At 45.2% G+C, this 25,937-nt stretch overlaps 1 protein-coding gene across 1 annotated transcript in view; it reads left to right on the forward strand.

The window, feature by feature from the left end:
• The window catches only part of GALNT12 (polypeptide N-acetylgalactosaminyltransferase 12), a 43,907-nt gene extending 31,858 nt beyond the window's left edge, over nt 1-12,049 (forward strand). The window contains exons 7-10 of the mRNA XM_047768022.1: nt 817-948; nt 5,711-5,824; nt 9,000-9,146; nt 11,585-12,049. Of these exons, the coding sequence (XP_047623978.1) occupies nt 817-948; nt 5,711-5,824; nt 9,000-9,146; nt 11,585-11,725 (534 nt within the window). The 3' untranslated portion in view covers nt 11,726-12,049. The remainder of the gene's footprint in view (nt 1-816; nt 949-5,710; nt 5,825-8,999; nt 9,147-11,584) is intronic.
• The last annotated feature ends 13,888 nt before the right edge of the window (nt 12,050-25,937 follow it).

Genomic DNA, 25,937 nt, shown 5'->3' on the forward strand with positions numbered 1-25,937 from the left:
TGGTTGAAGATGAAGACACGATGACTCTCATCAAAGAATGAACTTCAGGGGAATAAGCAGACATCTGCAACTTTACTCAAAATGGTTTTTCTTATCATTGCCATTTTGTTAAATATTTGACATGTCACATTTTAATAGTTTAACGTCCTGATGCAGGGGCACTCGTATCTCTTTATGTCAGCATTGCTCTTGTAGCTGCACATTTGCCATGCTAAATCAATGCTGGCTTTATTATTCGAAAGTTCTTAATCATTGGTTTTGTCCATAGAACTACACTTTCACAAGAAGTATTTATCATTGCAACATTTTTCTCTTACTCTCAGAAGTATATATTTAGACTTCAATAGATTGGGCACATAATAAGGTTTTCATTCATAATTACCTCTAAACACTTAGCTGTGTTTGAACGTGAGTGTTCAGGTATCAGTGATAAATCAGGACATCATGGCTTGCATGTGCTGTCGACGTGTTGGTGCTCTGTGATCACATGCTCGTCAATGTCGCACCAGGCCAGGGCTGCTAGCGTGGCCCCAGGATTCAGCTCCCTGTTCCATCAGTGGGTTCTTTGTGTCCTTCCCTCCTGCACCTGGCTGCCCCTCCCTGTGGCGAGAGCACCTGGGAGTGTCATTGTTTGTGCAACAGTCTTTCCTTCTAGGGCACCACAGCTGTGTCTCAGGCTTTTTTTTTTTTTCATCCTCTGGGCCCTGTGCAGGGCCCTGCACACAGTAGGTGCTCAATAAAGTCTTAGGAAGAGAGAGGAACTTTGATGGGAAGCACCGTGGCCTGAAGGGCCTCACTGCTTTGTTGTTTTCTCAGGAACCCTTTGGGGACGTGACAGAGAGGAAGCAGCTCCGTGCAAAGCTCCAGTGTAAGGACTTCAAGTGGTTCTTGGAGATCGTGTATCCAGAACTGCACGTGCCTGAGGACAGGCCTGGCTTCTTCGGGATGGTGAGTGAGGCAGGCCCATCCTAAGCAAGGTGCTCCTGGCCTCCAGGTCTGAGTGATGAACCCTGGGCAAGAAAGGCCCCTTCCCGGGGACAGCTAGCCTCTCCCATACCCCTCCCCACTTTTCATCCACTGTCCTTCCTTCTCCCCTTGAGTGTCTGGGCCTTAAGTCCAGAATGTCAGCTCTGGAAATGTCTCAGATGGAAACAGGCTCACTTGGTGTTCCCGTGTCTTTTTTTTTTTTTTAACTCACATGACTTCAAGTCTCAATGGCTGGACCAGTTACTAATTCCCAACCCAGGGATCCACAAAAGCAGTAGTGGGGAAGGATGGTCATTTCTTTATTTCAGAGAACCTAGAAGAGGAGTTCCCGTTATGGTGCAGTGGAAACAAATCTGACTAGGAACCATGACGTTGTGGTTTGATCCCTGGTCTCGCTCAGTGGATTAAGGATCTGGCATTGCCGTGAGCTCTGGTGTAGGTTACAGATGTGGCTCGGATCCTGCATCGTTGTGGCTGTGGTGTAGGCCGGAAGCTATAGCTCTGATTTGACCCTTAGCTTGGGAACCTCCATGTGCTGCGGGTGTGGCCCTAAAAAGCAAAATAAATAATTAAATAAATTAAAAAAAAAAAAAAACCCTCAAAGAACATAGAAGAAATGTCGCTGGGATGAGGCCAACTAAAATGTCAGTTGCCTCTGGCTTTTGCCTGGAACTCCACCCACCTGGGGTGGGGGGCCTCCTCCGCCGTGTCATATTCATCAGAAGAGCTGGTGTTCCTTTCTGGAAATCTTGATAAATACAAAGCAGAATGTTAATGTGTTAATTTCAGTTTTCATTATGAAAACGTTCAGGGATGCGGAGAGAGTGGGATAATGTACCCTTTCCCTGAGGTTCTAGATTAACCAAGATTTTGCTTCTCTTGCCTTCCCTCTCCTCTGCTCCACCCTCTCACATTTTTCTTTTTTACAGCAAACTCCAGGCATCATGTTGTTTCACTCCTGTTCACTTGGCCTGCATCTCTATATGGACATTCTTACACAACCACAGGCCATTATCACACCTAATCAAATGAACAACAGTTTCTTGGTATTTAGCATCCAGCCCTTATTCAGATCCCCCCAGTTTCTCTTGGTGTATCCAGCTAGCTCCAGTTTGGATGCAGACAAGGTCTATACATTGCTTTTGGCTGCTGTGCCTTTTCTCCTAGGTCAATTCAAGTCATCCACCTCCCCTGCCCCCCATTTTGTTACTGCCTTTACCTTGTTGAAAGACAGCATCAGTTGTTCTGCAGAGCACCTTGCCTTTGGCCTTGGCAGTTGTCTCCTCATGGGGTCTTTTAAATTGTGCCTCTCTTCCCATATTTCTTTAAAATAAAAGTGAGGTCTGAAGGTTTGATTGGAGTCAGTATCAATCTTTTTGGCAAGAACAACTTTTTGTGCTTTATACTCACACTGTATTGTAGTGGGAATGCGTAACCTCTGGTCATCCTGCTTGGAGTGATGAGGTTGATCAGTGGATGCGGAAGCATCACCTGGACTGGCCATCAGCAGGTACCACCTCAGCCTTCTAGTGAGTTTTAAGTAACCATTGGTAATCATTGGCTGGATCCCTTACTTCTAATGGCATTGCCAAGTGGTGGTTTTTCTAGTTCTTTCATTTCTTCTGCATTTATTAGTTAGGATTTTTCTATATATTAGAACCTTCCCTTGTTTAACTAGCACAGTTTAGTATCCATGAAATTTATAGTTCATTCAGTAAAAGCATAACAAATTCTGAAGTCTTTCTTTCGTTTGTCTATTTTCTGAGCAAGAGTTGGTACTTTAGTTTCCTCCAGTTTTATCCAGAGGGTTGTATTTTTATTTGTTGGCTCATTTGCTTTTTGGCTTTTTGTTTCTTTTCTTTTTATGGCCACACCTGTGGCATATGGACGTTCCTTGGCTACGGGTCAAGTCTGAGCTGCAGCTGCCGGCCTATGCCACAGCCAAGGCAATGCCAGATCTGAGCCGCATCTGTTACGTATGCCACACTTTGGGGCAACCTGGATCCTCAACCAACTGAGCAAGGCCGGGGATCTAACCCATATCCTCACAGAGACTATGTGGAGTTTTTAACCCTCTGAGTCCCAACAGGAACTCCACTTTTTGTCTTCCTCTTTTCTTTTTTTTCTTTTTCTTTTTTTTGGGGGGGGGGGTGATCTTTTTGTCTTTTTAGAGCCACCCTCAAGGCATATGGAGGTTCCCTAGAGGGTTGAATAGGAGCTGCAGCTGCCGGCCTACACCAGAGCTATGCAATGCAAGATCCAAGCCACATCTGCGACCTACACCACAGCTCATGGCAACGCCGGATCTCTAACCCACTGAGTAAGGCCAGGAATCAAACCCACATCCTCATGAATGCTAGTTGGGTTCATTAACCACTGAGCCACGATGGGAACTCCTGTCCTCCTCTTTTCTTGAGTATCATTATATATCAGTGGTTTCTTAACTTGCCAATGTGCCTTCATCAATTTGGTCTTTTTCTTTTTTTAATTGTTCATATTGTCCCATCTTTGACTAGCAGGAATCTCTTTATTTTGGCTTCTGTGATCTTGGCCATTACAGTGGCTTTGGTAGCTTCCTTGATTCTGGCTGTGTTCATCGGATGCACTTCCTCCCAGGAGTCCCAGTCCTTTTAGTGGGAAATGTGTTCAGAGTCCACCATCTGGATACCAGTGGTGATCTTTGTCTCTGCATCATGCTGTCCAACAGAAATAATATGCTAGCCACATACATGATTTAAAAAATTTTAGTATCCACATTTAAAAAGAAACAAGTGAAGTTAATAATGTATTTTATTTAGCCCAATATATTTCATATAATATCATTTCAACAAGTAGTTGATATAAAAATTTATTTTTTGAAATGTTTTGCATTATTTGTTTCATACTAAGTCCTGAAATCTCAGGTTGGGTATAGTCCCATTTTAGGGGCTACTGTCTGGGACCACACAGCTCTGTACTTTTTCAGTAGCAAATAAGAAATATCAGCGGCACATGGAAGTTCCCAGGCTAAGGGTCAAATTGGAGCTGCAGCTGCCAGCCTATACCACAGCCACAACAATGCCAGATCTGAGCCACGTCTGCGACCTACACCACAGCTCATGGCAACGCTGGATCCTTAACCCACTGATTGAAGCTAGGGATCAAACCCGTGTCATCATGTGTACTACTTGGGTTCATTCCCACTGAGCCACGACAGGAACTCTGGTTTAAGATTTCTTTGCAGCTCTATTTTTTATAAAATATATTTCACAAAGGACGTGTACTCAAACGTACCATACTCGAAAGTCATTCAAAATCATTCTTTTATCTATGTCTGTCACCAACTTGATACAGTTAGCTTAATTCCATATTTAATCTTTAGGGATTTCTACCTTATCATTTTTTTTTTTTTTTGAATTCTTGCAGTTTCTTTGATAGACCACATCTTTGGAACATAGAGAGCTCATTTGAGGTTGAGGTCCTCTCGTAGTCAAAAGTGGGGACCACTTTGCATGACATTTAAGTTCTTCTAAATCTAAATGCTCTGTTTATTCACATCTCCTGGTCCTCAAGTTCCTTTGCAAAGCAAAGGGGCCTCAAGAACATGAAGGTCTGTGTTTTATGAGCTAGTGAATGGTGGATTCCTTCTTTCGGTGTGGCTGAGTCTTATCCTCAGAACTAGGCTAATCAGAGGTGGAAAGGGCCATGGCAGGAGGGGGGTTCAGGAGGAGCTATTGAGCGTTCTTTAAACTCTCCAGAAAGGGATTTGGAAGATTCTTGAGTCTTTCTCTGAAGGCTCCTGAGAGGAAGGAGAGAGGATGGAACCTCCCAGGGTTTTTCGCTCTTAGAATAATTAAAGGGATTTGGATCCAAAAGTACCTTAGAGAGGACATTAGGTTAGACAATGTTGAGTGATGGAAAGAGCATTGAACTCGGAGTCAGAGGTCCTGGATTCAAGGCTCAGGTATCTCCACTTAGCTATTGTGTGACCTTGTGTGCAGATCATTGGCTCTGTATTATGCAGTTCCTATAATTTATAGGGTAGACTTCTGACCTAAGGAATGCCATCTCTCAATTGGAGTGTCCCTTGCAGATGTGTAACGGCAGGAGCTCCTTGGTACTCAAGGTGACAACCCAGCTACCTTTGGACTAGTGCAGCAGTAAGGCTGCACAAATGAAACATGAAGTGATATGAGCTCTCAGGCCATAAAGAATTCATGTCTCTGCTCCTCAGGTTTATCATTGTAAAATTGGAGTTATGATTCCTGCCTGTGGTGTAGAATGGGAAATCACTCTTCTTCTTTCCTCCCTCCCTCCTTCCCTTCCCCTCCCTCCCTCCCCACCTTCCGTCCTTTCTGTCTTTTTTAGGGCTGCACCCATGGCATATGGAAATTCCCAGGCTAAGGGTCAAATCAGAGCTATAGCTGCTGGCTTACGCCACAGCCACAGCAACTTGGGATCCGAGCTGCGCCTGTGACCTACACCACCCCTCACAGCAACCACAGATACTTAACCCACTGAGCAAGGCCAGGGATCAAACCCACATCTTCATGGTTACTAGTTGATTTTGTTACCACTCCACCACCATGGGAATTCCAGGAAGACACTTTTAGAATGAGAGACGGAAGGAGCTCTTAGCACTGAGTCTAGTTCTTGAGGCTCCATTTAGCTGCCCTCACAGCCTTGGGTGGAATCTGTTGTTGTGTGTAAATCTGGACCAAAATGCCACCTTTGTTTTGTTTAGCTTCAGAACAAAGGACTACAGGATTACTGCTTTGACTATAACCCTCCCAGTGAACACCAGGTCACGGGACACCAGGTCATTCTGTATCGCTGTCACGGGATGGGTCAGAACCAGGTAGGTGCTGCTTCTTTAACAGCTTGACATTTTCAGGCTGGGGGACCGTGGACAGTGGGAGGTTCTGCGTTCATGGGATCATCAGTGTCAGCCTCTAAAGAGGGAGAGGAGGGGAAACTTAGGAGGTTTTTAAAACATTTATTATGTGACTTTTTAATTTTAATTAATTAATTAATTTAATGGCCATACCTGTGACATATGGAGGTTCCTGGGCCAGGAATTGAATTTGAGCCACAGTTGCAGGCCTATACCACAGCTGCAGTTGGATTCTTAACCTGTTGTGCCACAGTGGGAACTCCAATATGTGACCTTATCAAGTTATAAAAGTAATATATACTCATCACAGAGCATTTGGGAAATATAAAAAGCAGAAGCAAGTAGTAAATGACTGGATGCAGGGTGACCACCGTTATAATTAAGATGTATTTACTTCCCATGTTTTTTATGCATGACTATGGGTTTATAAATAGTTGATATCTATATGTTTTATATTCCATTATTTTCATCATTTAGTCATACTGTTCTTGTGTTATAGATGTCCTTTGAGAATATTATTCTTTTGTTTGTTTGTTTTCTATCTTTTTAGGGCCACACCAGAGGCACATGGAGGTTCCCAGTCTAGGGGTTGAATTGGAGCTGTAGCTGCCAGCCTACACCGCGGCTTACAGCAAGGGATCTGAGCTGCATCTGTGACCTACACCACAGCTCACGGCAACACTGGATCCTTTACTGACTGAGCAAGGCCAGGGATCAAACTCGTATCCTGGGCACTAGTCAGGCTCATTAACCATTGAGCCACAATGGAAATCCCTAGAATATTATCCTTAATGGCTTCTTAATATTCCTTTGTGTGGCTATATTAATTACTGTTGAGGTAATGAATTCCCTCCTGTTTTGTGATGACAAACAGTCCTGCCACGAGAGTTCCCCTTGTGGCTCAGCGAAAATGATTCCAACTAGTATCCATGAGGATGTGAGTTTGGTCCCTGGCCTCTCTCAGTGAGTAAAGGATCTGGTGATGCCATGAGCTGTGGTATAGGTCACAGATGTGGCTCAGATTCCATGTTGCTGTGGCGTAAGCCTGCAGCTATAGCTCCGGTTTGACTCCTAACCTCAGAGGTTCTGTATGCAACGAGTGTGGCCCTAAAAAGCCAAAACAAAAACAAAAACAAAAAAGCCAAAAACGCCAAAAAACCCTGAAACAAAAACAACAAAAACAAATAATCTTGCTACTAATGCCTTCAGTCAGAGAAAAAAAAAAAACCTCAACAGATCTGCATTTTGGGTGACTTTCTCAGAATTAACTTTTTTTTTTAAACTTTTTTATTTATTTATTTATTTTTATTTCTTGGTCCGCTGCCACGGCATATGGAGGTTCCCAGGCTAGGGGTCGAATCAGAGCTGTAGCCACCGGCCTACGCCAGAGCCACAGCAACGCGGGATCCGAGCTGCGTCTGCAACCTACACCACAGCTCATGGCAACACCAGATCGTTAACCCACTGAGCAAGGGTAGGGACCGAACCCGCAACCTCATGGTTCCTAGTCGGATTCGTTAACCACTGTGCCACGACGGGAACTCCAGAATTAACTCTTAAATGGACTTAAAGGATTTGATGTGTAGTGCTACACTGCAAAGCGGTATTTAGGGCAGTTGCCTCCATCAGGGCCCAGGTGGATCTATGTGGGTCAAGTGCTGAACTTCAGGGTGGACAGGAGAGCAGGGACCTGGAGAGTGTGAGGACCAGAATAGGACCCTGACCCAGGGAAACAGATAAACCACCAGGGTGGGGCTGATGGAGGATGCAGGATGCAGGAGAGAGTGAAGCGTTGGTTCTGGATCTTCAAAGCCTTACTGTCCTAAGAGCTGTCCGACACTGGAGACGAGGGGTGCAGATTCAGGTTTTCCTCCAACCTGGAGTCACCCCAATCCCCTTTGAATATTATGCCCCATTATGGCCAACAGTAAACTTTCATAATTTGGACCCATACAACCTAACGTTTTGCAGGTTCCCCTGTTAGAATAACACTCCTCAAGGTGTCCCCAACTCTCAGATACCATCAGCATCACCTGAGAGCTTAGAAATGCAGATTCTTAGACCCACCCCAGCCCTCCAAGACTCGTCTCTTTCTTGACTGGCTTTCAGGGAGATTCATTTGAAAAGCACTGCCCCACGTGGAGAACAGACTTGTGGTTGCCAAGGGGGAGGAAGGAGAGGGTGGGATGGACGAAGAGTTTGGGGTTTGAAGATGCAAACTATTACATGTAGAATGGATGAGCAGTGAGGTCCTACTGTCCAGCACAGGGAGCTATATCCAGTCTCTGGTGATTGAACAGAAGATACTATGAGGAAAAAGAATGAATATATATGTATGATGGGGTCACTTTGCTGTACAGCAGAAATTGGCACAACACTGCAAATCAACTGTACTTTAATATTTTGAAAAAGTAAAAAACAAACAAAAAAACCAAAAAAAAAAAAAAGAAAGAAAGAAAAAAAAAAAAAAACCCAGTCACCTGTGTCAGAATCTCCTGGAAGCAAGAGGGTGTGGAGTAGGGTGGATGGGTGCCTGCGTGTCTTGTCAGAAGTGTAAAAGTACAGCTTCCTAAGCCCCACCTCAGACTGAAGAAATCCTCATTCCCTCTCTAGGAGTTGGGCCTGGAATCAGCATTTTCCCCAGGCACACCAGGGTAGGAAAACTATTGCTCTGGAGAACAAGTCCTTCCACTAGCAGTCCTGTTGCCAGCTTGCGCACAGCTCCTGAGCGTCTCCAAGGCCTGGTTGCATCCATTATGTCTGGGAGGGGTGGAAGAGGAAACGACTTAAAGCAAAGGAGTGGAAGTGGCTGGTCAGGGTCACGGAGAGTCCCTACGTGCTGGCACTGGGATCAGGCCATCTTCTTTCCTGCCGTTCTGCACCAGCCCAGAATTAGGCACAGCCGGCGCAGCGTGACCCAGGCACCGGGCTGCCCTCGCGATCTAGCAAAGGGCATAAGAAAGGACCCTCTGTGCGCACTTGCTAAGCACCCCACCAGAGGGGCACCAGGTGCTGTGGGGGAACAGGCTGAACCATAGCACCCATGCCTGGTGACCCCAGGTTCTCATTCCTCTTTCTGAAGCCTTCCCTCTTTACACATCAGAGGGTAACTGGCGCATGCTGGCTGCTCCATTTCTAGTTTTTCGAGTACACGTCCCGGAATGAAATCCGCTATAACACCCACCAGCCAGAGGGCTGTGTGGCCGTGGAGGCAGGAACGGACAAACTCATCATGCATCTCTGTGAGGAAGTCACCCCAGAGGATCAGAAGTTCATCTTGCAGGAGGTGAGTGAACGACCTTGTGCCTTCCTTGCGGTCGGTCCTGGCCCCACAGGCCGCAGAGGGGAGTGTGGATGTGAAGCACATCCCTAGTGAGTCTCAGGTGCCTTGGGGACCAGGAACTTCACAGTGAACCTGACGGGGGATGGGCCTATCCCATGCTTGTCTCACAGCATCCAGCATGGATGGCACTTTCCTTCTTGGCTCACTGTCTCCTCCCTTTGAGTCCTCCTGTCCCCCTCACACTTTGAGCTGCGACTGGCTAGAGTGGGAAGAGGAGCTGTCCCTGGTGCATTCAGTGATCACACGGGGTTCAAATGAGCCAAACAAATGGCCAAGTGTAAGGCCTCGAGGTCAAATCCAAAGATAAGCCACTCCTGTTGTCTAAGCCTCATTTTCCCCAGCTCTAAAGTGGGGACAGTAATCGCAGCCTTGTCTTCCGCTAGTGAAGAGTAGATCGATGGCCATAGTCTTGGGAAACTGTAAAGCTCTGTAGACATTCGTTGTCATTTGTGGTGCAATAACTGAGTAAACCTCTCTGATGGAGTTGGTTCGCCAGCAGAAGAGTCACTGTTGATTTGGAACTGAGTGTTATTTCTGGCTGGAAAGCCACTGACTAGCCCAAACCTCTTGCAGTAAGCCAATGACTCACTAAAAAACACTTGAAGGAGTAAATCCAAAGAAAATAATTCAAAAGAAAGAATTAGGAGTTCCCGTTGTGGCTCAGTGAGTTAAGGACCTGATGGTGTGTCTGTGAGGATACAGGTTTGATTCCAGGCCTCATGCAGTGGGTTAAGGATCCTGTGTTGCCCCAAGCTGAAGCATAGGTGGCAGATGCCCCTTGGATCTGCAGAATGAGTGTTGTCGTGGCTTTGGCATAGGCCCCAGATGCAGCTCCAATTTAACCCCTGGCCTGGAAACTTCCATATGCTGCAGGTACAGCCATAAAAAGAAAAAGAAAAAACAGAATTAGTTCATTTTATCTGGGAATGGAAGCTTTCATCCCCACTCTGGCTACAGTGACAGAAAGCTTCATCTATACTACTTATAAATGGATTAACTCTAAGGATGAGTAGAGGCTGGCTGTGTTTTCCTGTCGGAAGTTTTATGATTAACAATGAAATTTGCAGACTCTCTGGAAAAACCAAGCCATAGTGCCATCTATTTGATATTAAAAAAATAGGAGTTCCTGTTGTTGTGGCTCAGAGGGTTATGAACCTGACCAGTATCCATGAAGATGTGGGTTTAGTCCCTGGCCTCACTCAGTGGGTTAAGGATCCAGCATTGCCACAAGCTGTGGCATAGGCCAGCAGCTGCAGCTCCAATTCATCCCCTAGCCTGGGAACTTCCATATGCCATAGGTACAGCCCTAAAAAGCAAAATAAGTATTTATAATAATAGGGAAAAATATTTCTGTAAACTCCCAAGTTTGTGATCCTTTGTACGCCCTTCCCTTCTTTCTTCCAACTGAAAGCCATTGTAAGCCCTCGAGGAGGAGTAATGCAAGGTAGAAATTCTGACATTGGCTTGAAATGTCATTAAAATTTTATCTTAAAAATCTTAAAATTCATTGACCATTTAAGGAAATTTCTTTAGAAGGGTGGGAGGAGGAATGCTTTATTTAATCACATTATTCTAAGGGCAACTTGTGAGCACTTTTAAGGGCTTTCCAGGTTAATAATATTGAGATTATTCTTCATCTAATTTTATTTCTAAGGATTCTGTTTCCCTGGAACAAGTGTGCCACTTGTTCTTCCCTTCTGCTGCTCAGCCAAGATGAAGTTCCTTGGGCGTGTAGTGTACAGCATAGAAGAAAGAGAGGCGGAGGGGAAGAAAAATCAGCTCCAGAACCTGGGGAGAGACGTGCTGAGTTAACTCAGCAATAATTGGGGAAAAGACGAAATGAGGGAGGCATCAGAGAGGGTCATTGTCCTTTGAGGTTTAGAAATTGGCATGGTCTGTCAAACCCACTCACTTCCTCTCTGGTGACCTGCCCTCTCACCCAGATGGTCTGTGGCTGAGCTGGGACTAAAGCCAAGCTTCCTGATTCTGCACTTAAATACACAGGAGAAGATACTGCCAGGGATGAAATTAGTTGAAGTAGAAGAGATTAATAAAGGACCTTTTAGTCCTGATTTCCCTTAAGGGAAAGAACATCAGTAGCAGCGAGGTAGAGAGTCTGACAGATCCTCAGAACAGCCAGCAGGTGGCGCTATGGTCTCTGTCAGTGGAGTTGAGAAAAGGCAAGTGTGACACAGGTCTGTACCGGCCTGGCCCTCTCTATGCAAGGAGAGTCATGAGCTGCAGACACTTACTGCTCAATAAGCATTTCTGAAATGATAAAATCACCCTGAGCATTTAGCAAGACGTTTTAAGGAAAACATAACTTTCTGTGGCGTTGCTTGTCATTCTCTTGAACATCCTGTGTCTTTTATCTTTCGTAGGATGGTTCTTTGTTTCATGTACAGTCCAAGAAGTGTGTTCAGGCTGAGCGAGCAGAGTTGGGCAAGAGTTTTGAGCCACTCTTGCGTGACTGCACCCACTCAGATAATCAGAAATGGTTCTTCAAGGAGCACATGGTATGAAGTGTCACTGTACCACGGAGCCCATCGGAGGAGCCTGGAGGAGCGGGGAGTGTGGTGGAGCCTGAACTTTTTGTTTAACAGAGACTCGACTTAGCTAAGCATAGAGACAGACCCACCAAAAACTTGGCTGCTTTTCTCGTGTAAAGAAATCATTTTGTGATTTGTGGTGTTGGATTTAGTAAAAATGTGAATAAGCTTTGTACTGATTTGGAAAAGTTTAAAATTGTTGTTCTCAAATACCCAGTTTTCAGAGGGTAGCCATAAAATGTTAACTCTTGGTTTTCAGAGAATTAAAAGTTTTAACTATTTTTCTATCAAGATGTATATTCTACTGTCCTGTGTTTTTATTTCCCTTAGGAAAAGGGTAAATATTTTATTTTGGTATTTGCAAGGATTCCAGGTCTGAGGATGTTTGCATGTAAGGAAGCTAAGACCCCTGTAATGTGCTTTGCATAAAATGATAATACCTCAAACACTGGGTTAGATTTTTCTCAGTGTAGATAGGTGGACACTGGCAACATTATATCGATTCCTTCAGGTCACTGAAATAATCTAGATTTTTTTTTTGGGGGGGGGGCTGCACCCATAGCATATAGAGGTTCTCAGGCTAGGGTTGAATCATATCTGTAGCCACTGGCCTGTGCCACAGCCACAGCAACGCTGGATCCAAGCCACGTCTTTGACCTACATCACAGCTCAGGGCAATGCGGGATCCTTAACCCACTGAGCAAGGCCAGGACTTGAACCTGTGTCCTCATGGATGCTAGTCAGATTTATTTCCACTGAGCCATGACAGGGACTCTGAGATAATCTAGATTTATTTAATAAAGAATGCTCCTTGGTTATGTGTTACTGCCATAGTCAAAACTGCTGTTAAGTTTATGTTAGCCAAAGAGGACCAGCCAAAGCTGAAATTCCAAGGGAATTTGATGTCCTGGACTAAGATAAACTTCCACCACACAGCGTGGACTTCTGACAATGCCTAGCTGTGGTATGGCAGGCTACTTTTAGTCATTAACATGAAGACTTTAAGACATGCTGTTATCATTTAAAAATTTTATCAGACATCAGTGTCAGAGAGAGATTTAATGCTCTGTGAAATTCAGTTTTCAAATTTGTTCATTAATAAGATTTGGTCATTTAAATCCACGTTAGATTTTGTGCTGCAGCAGCTGCTACCGTTTCTTTTGGTAATTCTGATTTGTGAATGATTCCAGATTGACTTCTGAGATCTTGTCAACTTGATGAAGTCAGTGATTTTCAAAAAAAAAAAAAAAAAAGCAAGCAAGGACATTGCCGATCTTTGTTTTTGCAATGGATCAGATGTGAGAGATGAAGACACATGTGCAACTGATTGAAAAACATCAACTTTTGTCTCAGGCTCTTTTTTTTTTTTTTACACATTCTGCTCCAAGGGATCCAGCTGGACTAATCAGAAGCAAATCCTGTTGATCTGGCTGGGATCAATCGGATACATCGTAACCACTCTGAACTTCAGTTTCTTGATCTGTGAAATGAGTATAATGAAACCAAGGCTGTGGAGTAGTAGTGAGGATTAAATAACGCAGAGCTGGGGAGGATTCGGCTTCGTCCCTGGCATACAATATGGGTTCATTAAATTTCTGTGTTCATAAATGTACTTTATAAAATGTAAAGTGCAATAAACCTCAGCAGGTGTTTATTCAAAAATAAATATTAATTAATACAGTTGTTTTATCTTTACAGGATTAAATAGCTCCTCAGCAGGCAGGAAAACAGTATGAACTCCTTCCAGCACAGCTCAGTTCTCCCATAAATACATTGTGCTGTGGGGTCAAGGCTTCCCTCCTCCATTGTGGTAACTTTTAAAGCAGGTGAGATGCCCTCCTCCTCCTCCTCGGCATGTAACAGAGGTAAGAAGCCCTGCTCTGCCCCCTCCTCCCGCCCTTCCTACAGTGTCAGCCTGAGCTCCACCCGAGGCATGTCAGCCCCTCGCAAGGGTGAGGGAAGACAGTTCAAGCAGACAGGATTATCGCCGATCAAATTCATGAGTGCTGGGAGGCTACAGAGCATCTTTGTGGGTGTTCCCTGGGCACTGCTGCTCATTAGCTTTGCTTGAGAAGTCATCTGTCTTACTCTGAACAGCAGCTTATACGTGGTGATTTTTAGGGTGGAAGAACGCATGCAAAATATTCCGATTGTCAAGGAAAAGATTTTCACAGACTTGGAGGCAATTTACCATATTTTTCCCTTCACTCAACGATGAGGAGTCCACCTGGGTAGGTCTCCACTTGCCCCACTGGATGGTATAGATTGGCCTCCAGTCCTGATGTGGGGAGTCGGGAATCCTGGGGGCCAGTCCCAACTGTGTTAGGTTGTTTCACCTGCTAGCACTCATTTCCTCATCTGCAGAATGGGCTAAGAATGTCCTCTGTTCTCGAACATATTTTTTAGTTACTTTTTGAGTGGTTGCTCTATGGGTTACATTATGCTTTCCTGAACTTCCTGCAGTTTTTTTCATTCTTAGTATTCAGTTAATTCCAATAAAATTTAGCAAATTTGTATCAGTATAACTCCTGTCTCTTCCTCTGTGCTATTATGGTCATATGTGTCTCAGTGGTTAACAAAACCAGTTAGTACCCATGAGGATGCAGGTTCAATCCCTGGCCTTGCTCAGTGGGTTAAGGATCTGGTGTTGCCGTGAGCTGTGGTATAGGTCACAGATGTGGCTTGGATCCTGCGTTGCTGTGGCTATGTCGTAGGCTGGCAGCTGTAGCTCTGATTCGACCCCCAGCCTGAGAACCTCTATATGCTATGGGTGTGGCCCTAAAAAGACCAAAAAAAAAAAAAAATAGTAAGAGAAGAAAAGAAAAGGAATGTAAACAATATGAACACAGTCTCATATTTACCTACATATGTACCATTTTCTATGCTCTTTATTAATTCCTATAAATCTGAAAAACCCTCCGGTGTAATTTTCTTTCAGTGTAAGGCCTTTCTTTGATATTTCATCTAGGATAGGTCTGTTAGCAATAAGTTCTTTCAGTTTTTATTTATTTGGGAATGATTTTATTCTGCTTTCAATTTTTTTTGAAGGATAGTTTAACTAGATACAGAATTCTAGTTTATCAGTTTTTCTTTCAGCACTGTGAATTTGGGATTACACCATAGTGTCACCATTGTTTTGAATGAAAGATTGTCCATTAATCATTTTGTTACCTGTATGTGATGAGTCATCTTTCTCTGGCTGCTTTTAAGAATTTTCTCTTTGTCTTTCAGCAGTTTAAGATATGTCTAAACATAGTCTGTGTTTACTGTACATGGGTTTCATTGAGCTTGGAATATAATTTAAGGTTTTTAAAATTTGGGAAAGTTTTAGCCATCATTTTTTCAGGATTTTTCCTGTATTCTTCAATGGATAATTTCTGATGACTTCTTTTGAAACTCACTGACTTCTCCTGCCATTTCAAACCTGCTATTGAGCTTGCATAGTCATTTTATTTCAGTTATTTTTCAACTCTAAATATCTAATTGGTTCTTTTTTTGTGGTGTCTGTTTCTCTATTGATATTTTCTATGTATTGATTCATTGTTAGCCTGTTTTCCTTCATATTTTTACATGGCTGCTTTGAAGCCTTTTTAACTTAGCAGCTTAAAACATTACATATATTGGAGTTACTATCATGGATCAGTGGAAAAAATGAATCTGACTAGCATCCATGAGGATGCAGGTTCGATTCCTGGCCTCACTCAGTGGGTTAAGGATCCAGCATTGCCATGAGCTGTGATGTAGGTCACAGACACGGCTTGGATCTGGCATTGCTGTGGCTGTGGCGCAGGCCAGCGGCTACAGCTCCGATTTGACCCCTAGCTTGGGAACCTCCATATGCCAAGGTTGTGGCCCTAAAAAAAAAAGAAAAAAATATATATATTACCTTACAGTTTCTGTAGGCCAAAATTTTGGCAGGGCTTGGTGGGATTCTCTGCTCAGGTCTCTCAAGGCTGCAGTCAAGGTGTCAGTCATGGTTGTGATCTCTTATGGGAATCAGGGTTCTCTTCCAAGCTCACTGGTTGTTGGCTGAATTCAATTCCTTGAGGCAATAGAACTGAGGACCTCAGCTCCAAAAGGCCACTTTCCATTCCCTGCCGTATGGCCTTCTCCACAACATGACATTTTTCTTCTTCAAGGCCAGCAGGAAACTGTTGCTGATTCTTATCTCTTTTAAGGTTTCACTTGATTAGGTCAGGTGGACCCAGGATCGTCTCCCTTCTCTTAACTCAGAAGTCAACTGAGTAGTGACCTTAACTGCATCCACAAAATTCCTTCTCTGTAGTGATATCCCCTCATATCCACAGGTCCTACACACACCCAAGGCGAGGGAATTATACTGGGCTTGGGAGGCAGGAATCTGGGGGGTCGTCTTAGAATTCTGCCTACCACCATCCCTCCTTGGTCCCCAGTAATTCAAAATGCATTCAGTCCCTCCCAAGGTTCCCAAAGGTCTCATCTCATTACAGCATGAGTCCAAAGTCCAGAATTTCATCGTCTAAATCTAAATCTCATCAGCTGAAAGTCCAAAATCTTAATCAGGTCCAGCAGATGCAGCTCCTGGATGTCATTCAACAGGTGCAGTTGCTGGGGCACGTTTGCTCTCCACCCGTAGACTTGTTATACTGAACACTCCATCACAAAGCAGTGAAGGCACAGGTTACTGTTTATAGATGTTCTGACTCAAGAGGGGAGAAGTGGAGGTCAAAAGGAATCCCGGATCCATAATGGACTTGAAATCAGGTCAATGTTTGAACTTTTCTTGATTCAGTTTTACATACCTGGGAATAATCCTCAGGGCTTTTGGCTTCTTCTTCTGGGCATGTGGTTCCACCTTCTTGTCATCCTTCCTATTTTATGAATGTAACACGTTTGCAGCTGAGTAGTTTTATGAATCTGTTTCTTGCCAGTAGAATTTGGGGGATCCGATCACCTCTTTTTGTTTTGTTCTCTCTCTGTCTCTTTCAGTTGAAGCCAGAAGGATTTCTGCTGAGATCGTTTTTAAGAACTTTGTGGGTCTTGCATGAATTCCCTGCTTTTCACTCCACTAGACCGAAGCCACATCCACAGATCTTTTTCAAACAATCCCCTTTCTCTCTTGGCCTCCTGTTTAGATGGCTGAGTAATAAGGACCTTCAGCTGCCTAGATGCCCCTGGTTTAGTTGAGAAGATCCATGACATGTACACTCCTAAAGGGACCCTTTATGTGACTGAATCTTCTGACCTCTTTATCTTTCTGGGTTTTAGCAAAAGGCTGTACAGTTGTACACTCAGCCTTTTCCCTGTGCCATGCTTTCAGCAGTCGTTCTGATTTTTAGCATCTTTTGCCATCTGGAGAGGCTGAAAATTTTGAAATAATTCAGTCCTACTTAATTTTTATGTAACAATTTTCCCTTCATTTATCTCTCTCCTCTTGCATTTTACCATAGGCGTCAAGGAGAAACTAGGCAGCATCTTCAGCACTGCTTGGAAATCTCCTTAGCTATATAACCAGGTTTATCCCTTATAAATTCTTTGTAACTTCAGGAGACAATTTTGCTAAACTTTCTGTCGCTATATCATAAAGATCTCCTTTTTCCACTTTCTAATAACGTATTCCTCACTTCCTTCTAAACCTTTACCAGCAGCATCCTCAACATTTATATTTCCACTAAAGAGTCTGTTTAAGGAAACCTGTTCTCTATCAGGTTTTGCAGAATTTCTCTAGCTTCTTCCTACTGCCCAATTCTAAAGCTGATCCTACATTTTGGGTATTCGTTACGGTGGCATCTCACTTCCAGGTACCAAAATCTGTGTTAATTTTCTATTGCTGTGTAATAAATTGCCACAGACACATAGTGGCTTAAAACAGCATCATTTATTGTTTTCCCATTCTTATAGATCGTAAGTCTGGGCAAGGCTTAGGTAGGTTCTCTGCTCCGTTCTCAGTCTCACTGGCTGAAATCAATGTGTCAGCAGGGGCTGCAGTCTCACTTGGGACCTGGGCTCTTCTTCCAAGCCCACTGTTGGCAGAATTCAGGTCCTTGTGGCTGTAGGATTGAGAACCTCAGCCTCTAGAGGTCGCCTGCGTAGAGAATCTCCTGCTGGCTTTGAAGAAGTCAACTGCCATCTTGTGAAGGGCCACATAGCTAGAACCTGAGGTGGCCTCTGGGAGCTCAGAGTGGCCAAGTTCATGTTGAATTTATGGAAACAAAGGGTCATCCATATGATTATTACATTAATAACAATGTAGATAATACCAGTACCTTTGGAACTCTGGTTCAGGCATGCCCATCTCATCAGATGCCTACTTACCATTCCAGAAGATTCCTTTTTGAAAACTTGTCAGAACTCCTAAGAACCTGAACCTTCATTACATGACAGACTCCCTCCATGTGAGTAGGGAAAAAATTTGTTTTTGGGGTTTATGTATTTGCATGGGTTTCTGGATTTCTTTATGGGCTCACTGGCTAACTGTGTGTTAAAAGTTTCTTGCACTATCTAGCTTCCCTTTTCTCCTCCTACTAAAACAATACTTTTCACAATTTTTTTTGCATGGGAATCAGCTGGCGTCTTGTTCAAAGGAAGATTCAAGTTCCATCCTTTAGGTTTGGGATGGGCCTTGAGATTCTGCCTTTCTCGAAAGCACCTAGATGGTACCAGCACTGCTGGTCTGCGGACCAGATTTTGAGTAGAAGTTTATCTGAGTGAAAATAAGAAGGCAGGTCTTGGTTGGCTGGTCACTGGTGCCTACTCACACACACACTAGGTGGTGTTGTCAGCTCAGAAAATACCACAGTGCTTTCGTTGAGGCCAAGTCTGTTGGTCTAAAAAAAAATCCTCCAAAACTCACATCTGTGGGCTGCAGATCTGGAAGGCACCCAGAAATCATTCGGTGCCCAGGGTAGCTGATGGGGAATGAGGCCCATGAGTGAAAGGGTTTGCCTAAGATCACACAGCAAGTTAAGGACCACATTTTCTTTGTCAATACCTGTCATTCTGTGTAGTAATCAGTGTTCTAAACTTGGCCTGGGTATGTTTTTCTTAAAGTGTTACATTGGTACTCTTTTTAAAAAAAAAAAAAATCCTATTTCAAATATTGGCTTTGCTGTATTGCATTAAGTTATAAAGTATAAAAGGTTTCGTATCTTGATAAAAAGTTCCAAAGACTTTGCCACGTGGTTCGTTGTATCAGAGCCACAATGTTTATTTTGCAAGTGGCGTTGAAAATGCTGGCCTCTTAGTCTCCTAATGTTTGTGAGATTTAATGCACCACACACCAAGTTTCTCACACTTACACACAGCTTCAGAGTTTTGTTTTCAAGAGTATTATTTTGTTGGCTGCTATAGGGTTGACTGAGGATTGCTGTCTCCTTTGTATTATCAGCAGCTATTAATGATGATGATAATGATGATAATAATACCATGAGTTGGGTCCTCCTCTAAACACTTCATGTACATGAGCTAACTTAATTCTGAAAACACCCAGTGAGTTAGGTGTTGGTCCTACCCTCCCCTCCCCCATCTCCCCCTACCCTCAATTTAAAGGTGAGGACACTAAGGCTCAGAGAAGGTGGGGAACTTGTCTAAGGTCACACAGCCAATCAGTGAAAGTGCTAGAATTTAAATCCAGACAGTCTTGCTCCAGAGCTCAGTTGTAACTGCTGTGACCTGGTGCATCCTGGAGGGGAGGGGAAGCAGCTTGCCCAGGTCAGGCAGCTCATACACCCTGACCACGGCCCTCCCCTCATTCTTAGTCCAGTTACACCACATTGCCAGTCGTGGCACAGGAATTAACGAGAATCTGTTCTGCTTGGAGAGTACAGGGGTCATGGCAGAGGCACATTTCTGGGCAGCGTGTTCCCTTCAAAATGCCAGGTCGGGGGCAGAACCAGTGCTGAACCACTGGGATGCAGACCTGCTCCTCCAGGTGCAGGTGTCCAGTTAGGGCTCCACTTTGCCCACCTTCCCACTCTGTGCGCTTTCTCTTAAAACAAAAGCCTGGGAAGGCAGGTTTTGGGAGCGTTTCTTCCGTTTCTCCTTTGAGACTTTTGCTGCAAAGCCAGGGAGGCCCAAGTTCACGGCCAGATCCACTGCGGTTGCCCCATCTAGCACCTCCCTGTCTTCAGAGGGCTTAAAACCTGTGGGACTGAGGGTTCTGTCCCATCAGACATGTCATGATTGCTCTGTGAATCATCTCGAACCTTCTTTTATGAGGCAGAGGTCAGGGGAACCGATGGCTCATCGCTGTTCAGATGGTTAATTCAGTGTCCTAAAAAGAAATTGCCAAATGGGTGTGTCTCCCGGGCAGCTCTGGTTATTAACTCAAGAGTGATTGCAAAGCACCACTGGATTCTGACTGCCAACTGTTATAAAAGGAAGCAAGTTACTGGGTTATGGAATTTGTAGGGACTTTAGAAGTCACGTGTCCAGCTCCCCCCAAGCAGAAATCCCCCCTCGTCCCCAGCAGTGGCCAGCTGACCCTAGCTTGTGCACTGCCTGCCGGTGGGGACCTCTTCCCCCTTCACAGGCCGTCCATTGTATTCTTGGATAGCTTCTTATGAAGCTGTAATCTGTCTCCCTGTACTTCCTTACTGCTCTGGACCCCCGCTTGGAGGCCACCCAGTGTGTTTGTCCTCTGCCCCTCAGAGATTCAAGGAGAGAGGATGTGTGTCTCTCTTCAAACCGTCGTTATGGGAGGTGCTTTGCATTGGAGTTCTGGGAGAGAGTAAAGATAGATGTTTGCATTAACTCTGCTGCATTTAACCAAAGGTCAAAACTCCATCCCCCTTCCCTGCAGAGAAGTCTGGTCTAGCTCAGGCTCCCCCAGATGCTCTGAGGGCAATAAGACATGAATAGGTGGGGAGGGGGGGGGAGCAGTGTGTGTGTGTGTGTGAGAGAGAGAGAGAGAGAGAGAGAGACAGCAAGAGGGAGAAAAATGGTGTCAGAGATCCTTCATTTTCCATAATAGAAAGTCAGTAATAGTGGTCTCAAACTGAGAAATCATGAGCAAGCAGGGCCAATGCGTTCTTTGAAATTTGGAGGCAAATACTGGAAGAAATCGCTGGAAATGTGGAGAGGAGGGGCTCTCTGCAGAGCCAGATCTGCGTGTGGTGGGGGGAGGGTGGGACAGGGGACTGCCAGTTTTATTAGAAACCTTGAGTGCTCTTAGGCCTTTTAAGCTAAGTACATGTACTTAAGCTAAGTATATGTGTTGAAAATCATCTTTAAAAATTCTCCCAAATGGAGTCTGAGCCCAGATTCTTGTTGGTAGGAAAACGATCAGGGGTTTGGCTTTATTTGGCAGAGTAGCTTTAAAAGAGGTTGGGATATGCAGAAAGACAGACTTGGTTATAAATTCGGTTGGTGAGCTTGCCAGTTTTGTGACTTTGGGCAAGTTACTTAACCTCTGAGCCACAATTCCTTAGTGTAAAATAGAGGCTGTGCCAGGACCTGAGTCTCAGGGATTATGAGGATTGAATGAGATGAGGTGGGCTCAGAGCACTCAACAGAGTAGGGGCTCAGGGACCTTTTCCTGACCAAAGTGTCCTCATTGCTAGATCTCAGAGATACCCTGAGGACCAGAGCAGCTGTCAGAAACAGCACATATCCAACCCCTGCGTGTAGAATGTTTGCTCTTCATAGAAGCCCTGGATTCTGTCCTGTTTGGTGCTTTGTGGCAGAACTAATGAGCAAGCGCCCCTGCTAGTTCCCAGTTCTCCTTCCCTTTCCATCTGCAGGGAAATTAATCTTCACCCCTTCGCTGCTCATAACTAGTTCATCTGCAGGAAAACTTTGAACCCAAGAGCTGCAGGGAGTATCCGGGGTCACTTTCATCCAGTCTTTTCACCCTGGAGTGGGGACACTGCTCTTGAGAGGGCCCAGTAAGAGGGTCCAGGCCAGTTCACCCTCTGTGCCTGCAAGTAGAGGCTGGGAGTGTGAGCCTTAGCCACTCTGCAACACTCTGGTTGGCCATGGGATTCTGAAGACTCTGGGAGCTTGTCCCCAGGTGGACTGGGCTCAGAAACTGGAGGGAATCAGAAACTGAAGGGAAATAAAACTGACTCTTCTGGGTAGGATTCTGGATAGTTCTGGGAACTTGTCTGCAAAACAAATTGATTTATGGAGATCCAGCTGTGAGAAACTATACACAACAGGGATCAGAGGAGATACACTCCAGATGTGGCTTCATTAAAGGCAGGGGTGTAACAATGGGTTTGAAAGACTTCTGCGGTCTGTTGGGCCATGGAAACTTCAAGAAAGTATGGCCAAGGGCCTGTGGCCTCAGCTGCTGATTCCGAATTGGAGAACAGCTTAGAACTCATTCTCTTCAACCTCTTGAAACTACAGATGGAGACCCTGAGGCCCAGAGAGAGAAGGGCTGTACCCAGCATCACACAGCGAGGGGAGACCAGGCTGGGGGAAGAACCCACAACTGCTGCTGTGGGTTCCAGTGTCTGTCTCATCACCTGCCCCTGCCTCTCCCTCCTGCTGCTTAGAATCCAGCTCAAGGCTGGTTTCCTAATTAAATTTGGGAGACGGCATTACTCTGCCACACTCTGATAATGATGTCCCCAGAGAGGAGACCGGGCCGACCCTACTGCTGGGGGGGTGGGGGGAGCTCCCTCCCCCACCTCATGGGCTTCAGGACCCTGGGCGACACCTTCTTTTGGGGCAGTTGGTCCCAGTGCTTCTGGAGCTGGACTCGGTGGTGCTTTGTCAGGTGCCTTTCCTCTGTCCTCTGAGGTGAGGGCAGCCCTTCTACTGGGAAGGGATTTCAGTTTTGTGAAGCTTGGAAATGAGATTCGTGTTTAGCGGAATCTCAGATCAAGTCCGGTCTCCCACTCCTACTACAGCATTCCTGACATGCATCATCTTTTCTTTTGTTTAATATTTTAGTTTTTTCAAGATTATTTTAAAAAATATATGCTTAGCTGAAAATCTGGAAACTACACAAGGACGTAAAGAAATTGCTTAAGTTCTCACAACCCAAAGAGCACCATTTGAAAGTATTTCCTTCTAGTCTTTTTTTTCATCATTACAATTCCTTATATTTGGCTGAAATTAGCTCAACATGAGCTTTTGCAAATGAACATGGTCCTGTCTATTGAAGAAACGCAGAACTAGTCTCCTTCCTCTGCCCATCAGGGGTTCAGATGCATGAAGACAGTATACGTCCCCAGATTCTTCCCTCTTCTGGGGGAAAAACCACAACTCCATTTAGTTTAATTAAATTAATTAATTAAAACTTTTTGGCTGCTTGTGGAAGTTGCCCAGCCAGGGATTGAACTCACACCACAGCAGCGACCCAAGCTGGATCCATATCCTGCTAGGCCACAGGGAAACTCCCACAACTCCATTTTAAATGCCAAGGTTTTTTAACAGTTAGGATCATTGCCATTTATGAAGAGTGCACTACTTAACAGGCACTGCATTAATTGATTTTCTTAGATTACCTTGTTTAATCTCTTTTTTTTTTTGGTCTTTTTGCCATTTTTTAGGCTGCTCCCTTGGCATATGGAGGTTCCCAGGCTAGGGGTCGAATCGGAGCTGTAGCTGCCGGCCTACACCAGAGCCTGAGCAACGTGGGATCCGAGCTGCGTCTACAACCTACACCACAGCTCACAGCAATGCTGGATCTTTAACCCACTGAGCAAGGCCAGGGATCAAACCTTCAACCTCATGGTTCCTAATCGGATTCGTTAACCACTGAGCCACACGGGAACACCTACCTTGTTTAATCTTCACAACAACCTTACAAAAGAGGTGTTTTTCTAGTTCCAATTTAAAGGGGAAGAAACTGAGGCTCAGAGAGGATGGGTCCCATTTGAGCTGACGGGAATTGAGTTCAGCGAGATTATCACCTCCCTTAATCTGGCTTTTTTATCTTTATTAATGCAGCCTTACTAAAACTGCATCTCAAATGCCATACTTGCAAAGCAACCTTTTCTGTTTGTTCCTGACAAATTCATCTCCTTCATTCTGGCCCACAAAGATCTTTTTTCCCCTCTTGTGATAATCTTTCTAATGTAACATGACTCATATAGAATTCCTAGCAACAATTAAAAAAAAAAAAAAAAAACCTCCTAGCACAGTGCCTGGCACAGAGTACCTGGTTGCTATTATTTTAATGTGGGTGACACTGTTTGTTTGGTTCCCTGGGTTTCCCTTTGTTTCCCACAAAACACAGAACAATGTGCCCAAAGTAGCTTCGTGCTAAGGAGGGGCCCAGCCACTGTGGTTGGTCTCTGAGGTGGCTTCCAGAAGCATCCTTCCTTTCCAGCTGTTGGCAGAAACAAGGAGCCAGGAAGATGCTCCCTTGAATTTGGGCACCTCTGCCCCACGCCTGGCGCTGCCCTTCCCTTAACGGTCTTGTCATCCCACCCATTGGTTGGTGTGCCAGGTCCCAGTGTCTTTGGTGAGAAGATCACCCCACCCCTGCTTGCTTTCCCCCACCCGCCTCTCAACCCCTGACATGGCAGCCTGCCTCGCTGCTGCTTCTGCTGCTTCTGCTGCTGTTCCCTCAGAAGAGACATTCCTTTTAGCAGGGTGGAGCTGTCGAAATGGATTTTAAAATATGGGTTGAATTTTGTTTTAATTTTTGGTTGTTTTCTAAATTTGGTCACAATCATGTCTTCTTGTTCTAAAAAGGGAGAGAGGAAGCAGCCGTCCTCTGGGAAGGCTCCAGACAGGAGAGGGAAGAAAACCCTCATGCTTCCCTGCTAATTGTTCCGCTTCCTTCCTGAGCTCTCAAAAGCGGGCTGTGTGGGAGTGGGAGGGACAGATGCAGACCTGAAAATGCTCACAGGGTCTCCCTGACCTGGGAACTCCATGGCCCCTGACAACTCACCAAGGCGACTGGCTCCCAACAGGTGCCAGGCAGCATAGACCCTGTTCCTACCTGGACCCAGGAGATAATGATTCATGGTGGACAGAGGGATGGGAGGAGCCTGTTGGACGAGCTCATCTTCCTTACAGAGGGGTGACATCTGTGCCATCTTGAGAGGCTGAGCAGGCTGTGGATAGGTAGGGGGGAAGGCGGTCCAAAGGAGAGCAGCCTGGCTATGAATGGCTGCGGTGGTGTTACTGGAATGTGAAGAGGAGAGGCTGGGAGGTGTGGCCAGGTCCTGATGGGGACCGCATCTTGGGGGACATTGGTGCCAAGCTGAGGGCTTTTGACATCATCCTGGAGGCGAGGAAGAGAAATGGTTTTTGCAGGTAGACAAGGCTGCAGCTCGCCCTCCCCAAGGAGCAGGCCCCCTTCTATTGCATCATACTCCCTTGCATGTCCATCCCCCACAAGTGAGCCATGGAAGGCTGGGATTCTCTTGCACTGTGTGGTTTGGCTTCTGTCTGCAACTCTGCACCGAACCTCCCCTACCAAGGTCTGGGACTTCTCGTTTGCTAAATCCATTGATAAGTTTTCTTCCTCATGTTCCTGCACCTTAGCACCGCATTTGATCTGGTCCACCTGTGTCTCCTGGCGCTCTCTCCTCTTGTGGCTCCTGACCACCGCATCTCTTAGTTCTCCACTCACTCCAGACTTCTGCAGGCTTCCTCTCCAACATTCTGGAGCCACATTCCCCGGGACCCTAGGGGAATCTCTTGTGATCCTTCATGTTCTCCCCAGGAGATCTCAAAAGCAAGTGTGGCTTCAATGCCCATAGTCACCTGTGTCTGTCAGTTAGGAACTCTATTCAGCTGCAAGTATCAGAAACCTGAAAACCAGTGGCTTAATGAATCGTGAGGCTATATTTTTCTTACATAAGATGTCCAGAGTAAGGCATTTGGGGGCTGACATGATGACTTCATGGTGCTGCTAGGGATGGAGGCTCCTTCTGTCTTTCCATACAGCCAGGCTCAGCATGTTCCTATCACCCTACAGTTGTAAGATGCCTGCCCACCCTCCAAGCATTCAGTCTGCTTTATTAAAGGAGAAGGGTAAAGAGAAGAAGAGCTGCCAGCTGCCTGTCTCTCATTAAAGAACTTTCTCAGAAGGCCTTTCCCATTTCTGTATTAGTCAGTTATTGCCACAGCAGTGCTCTGTAACAACTATCCCCTAACTCAGTCTACCAAGCTGATTCTGGCCAGGCTCAGCTGGGCAATGCTCCAGATTCAGACCAGTTGCTCTTGGTCTAGGTCAGCTCCAAGTGTACTAGTTCTGGGACCCAGGCTGAACACACAGAGATGACCCACGGTAAATTCT

The sequence above is a fragment of the Phacochoerus africanus genome, chromosome 2 (genome assembly GCF_016906955.1).
Source record: "Phacochoerus africanus isolate WHEZ1 chromosome 2, ROS_Pafr_v1, whole genome shotgun sequence".
In the NCBI taxonomy this organism is placed as follows: domain Eukaryota; kingdom Metazoa; phylum Chordata; class Mammalia; order Artiodactyla; family Suidae; genus Phacochoerus; species Phacochoerus africanus.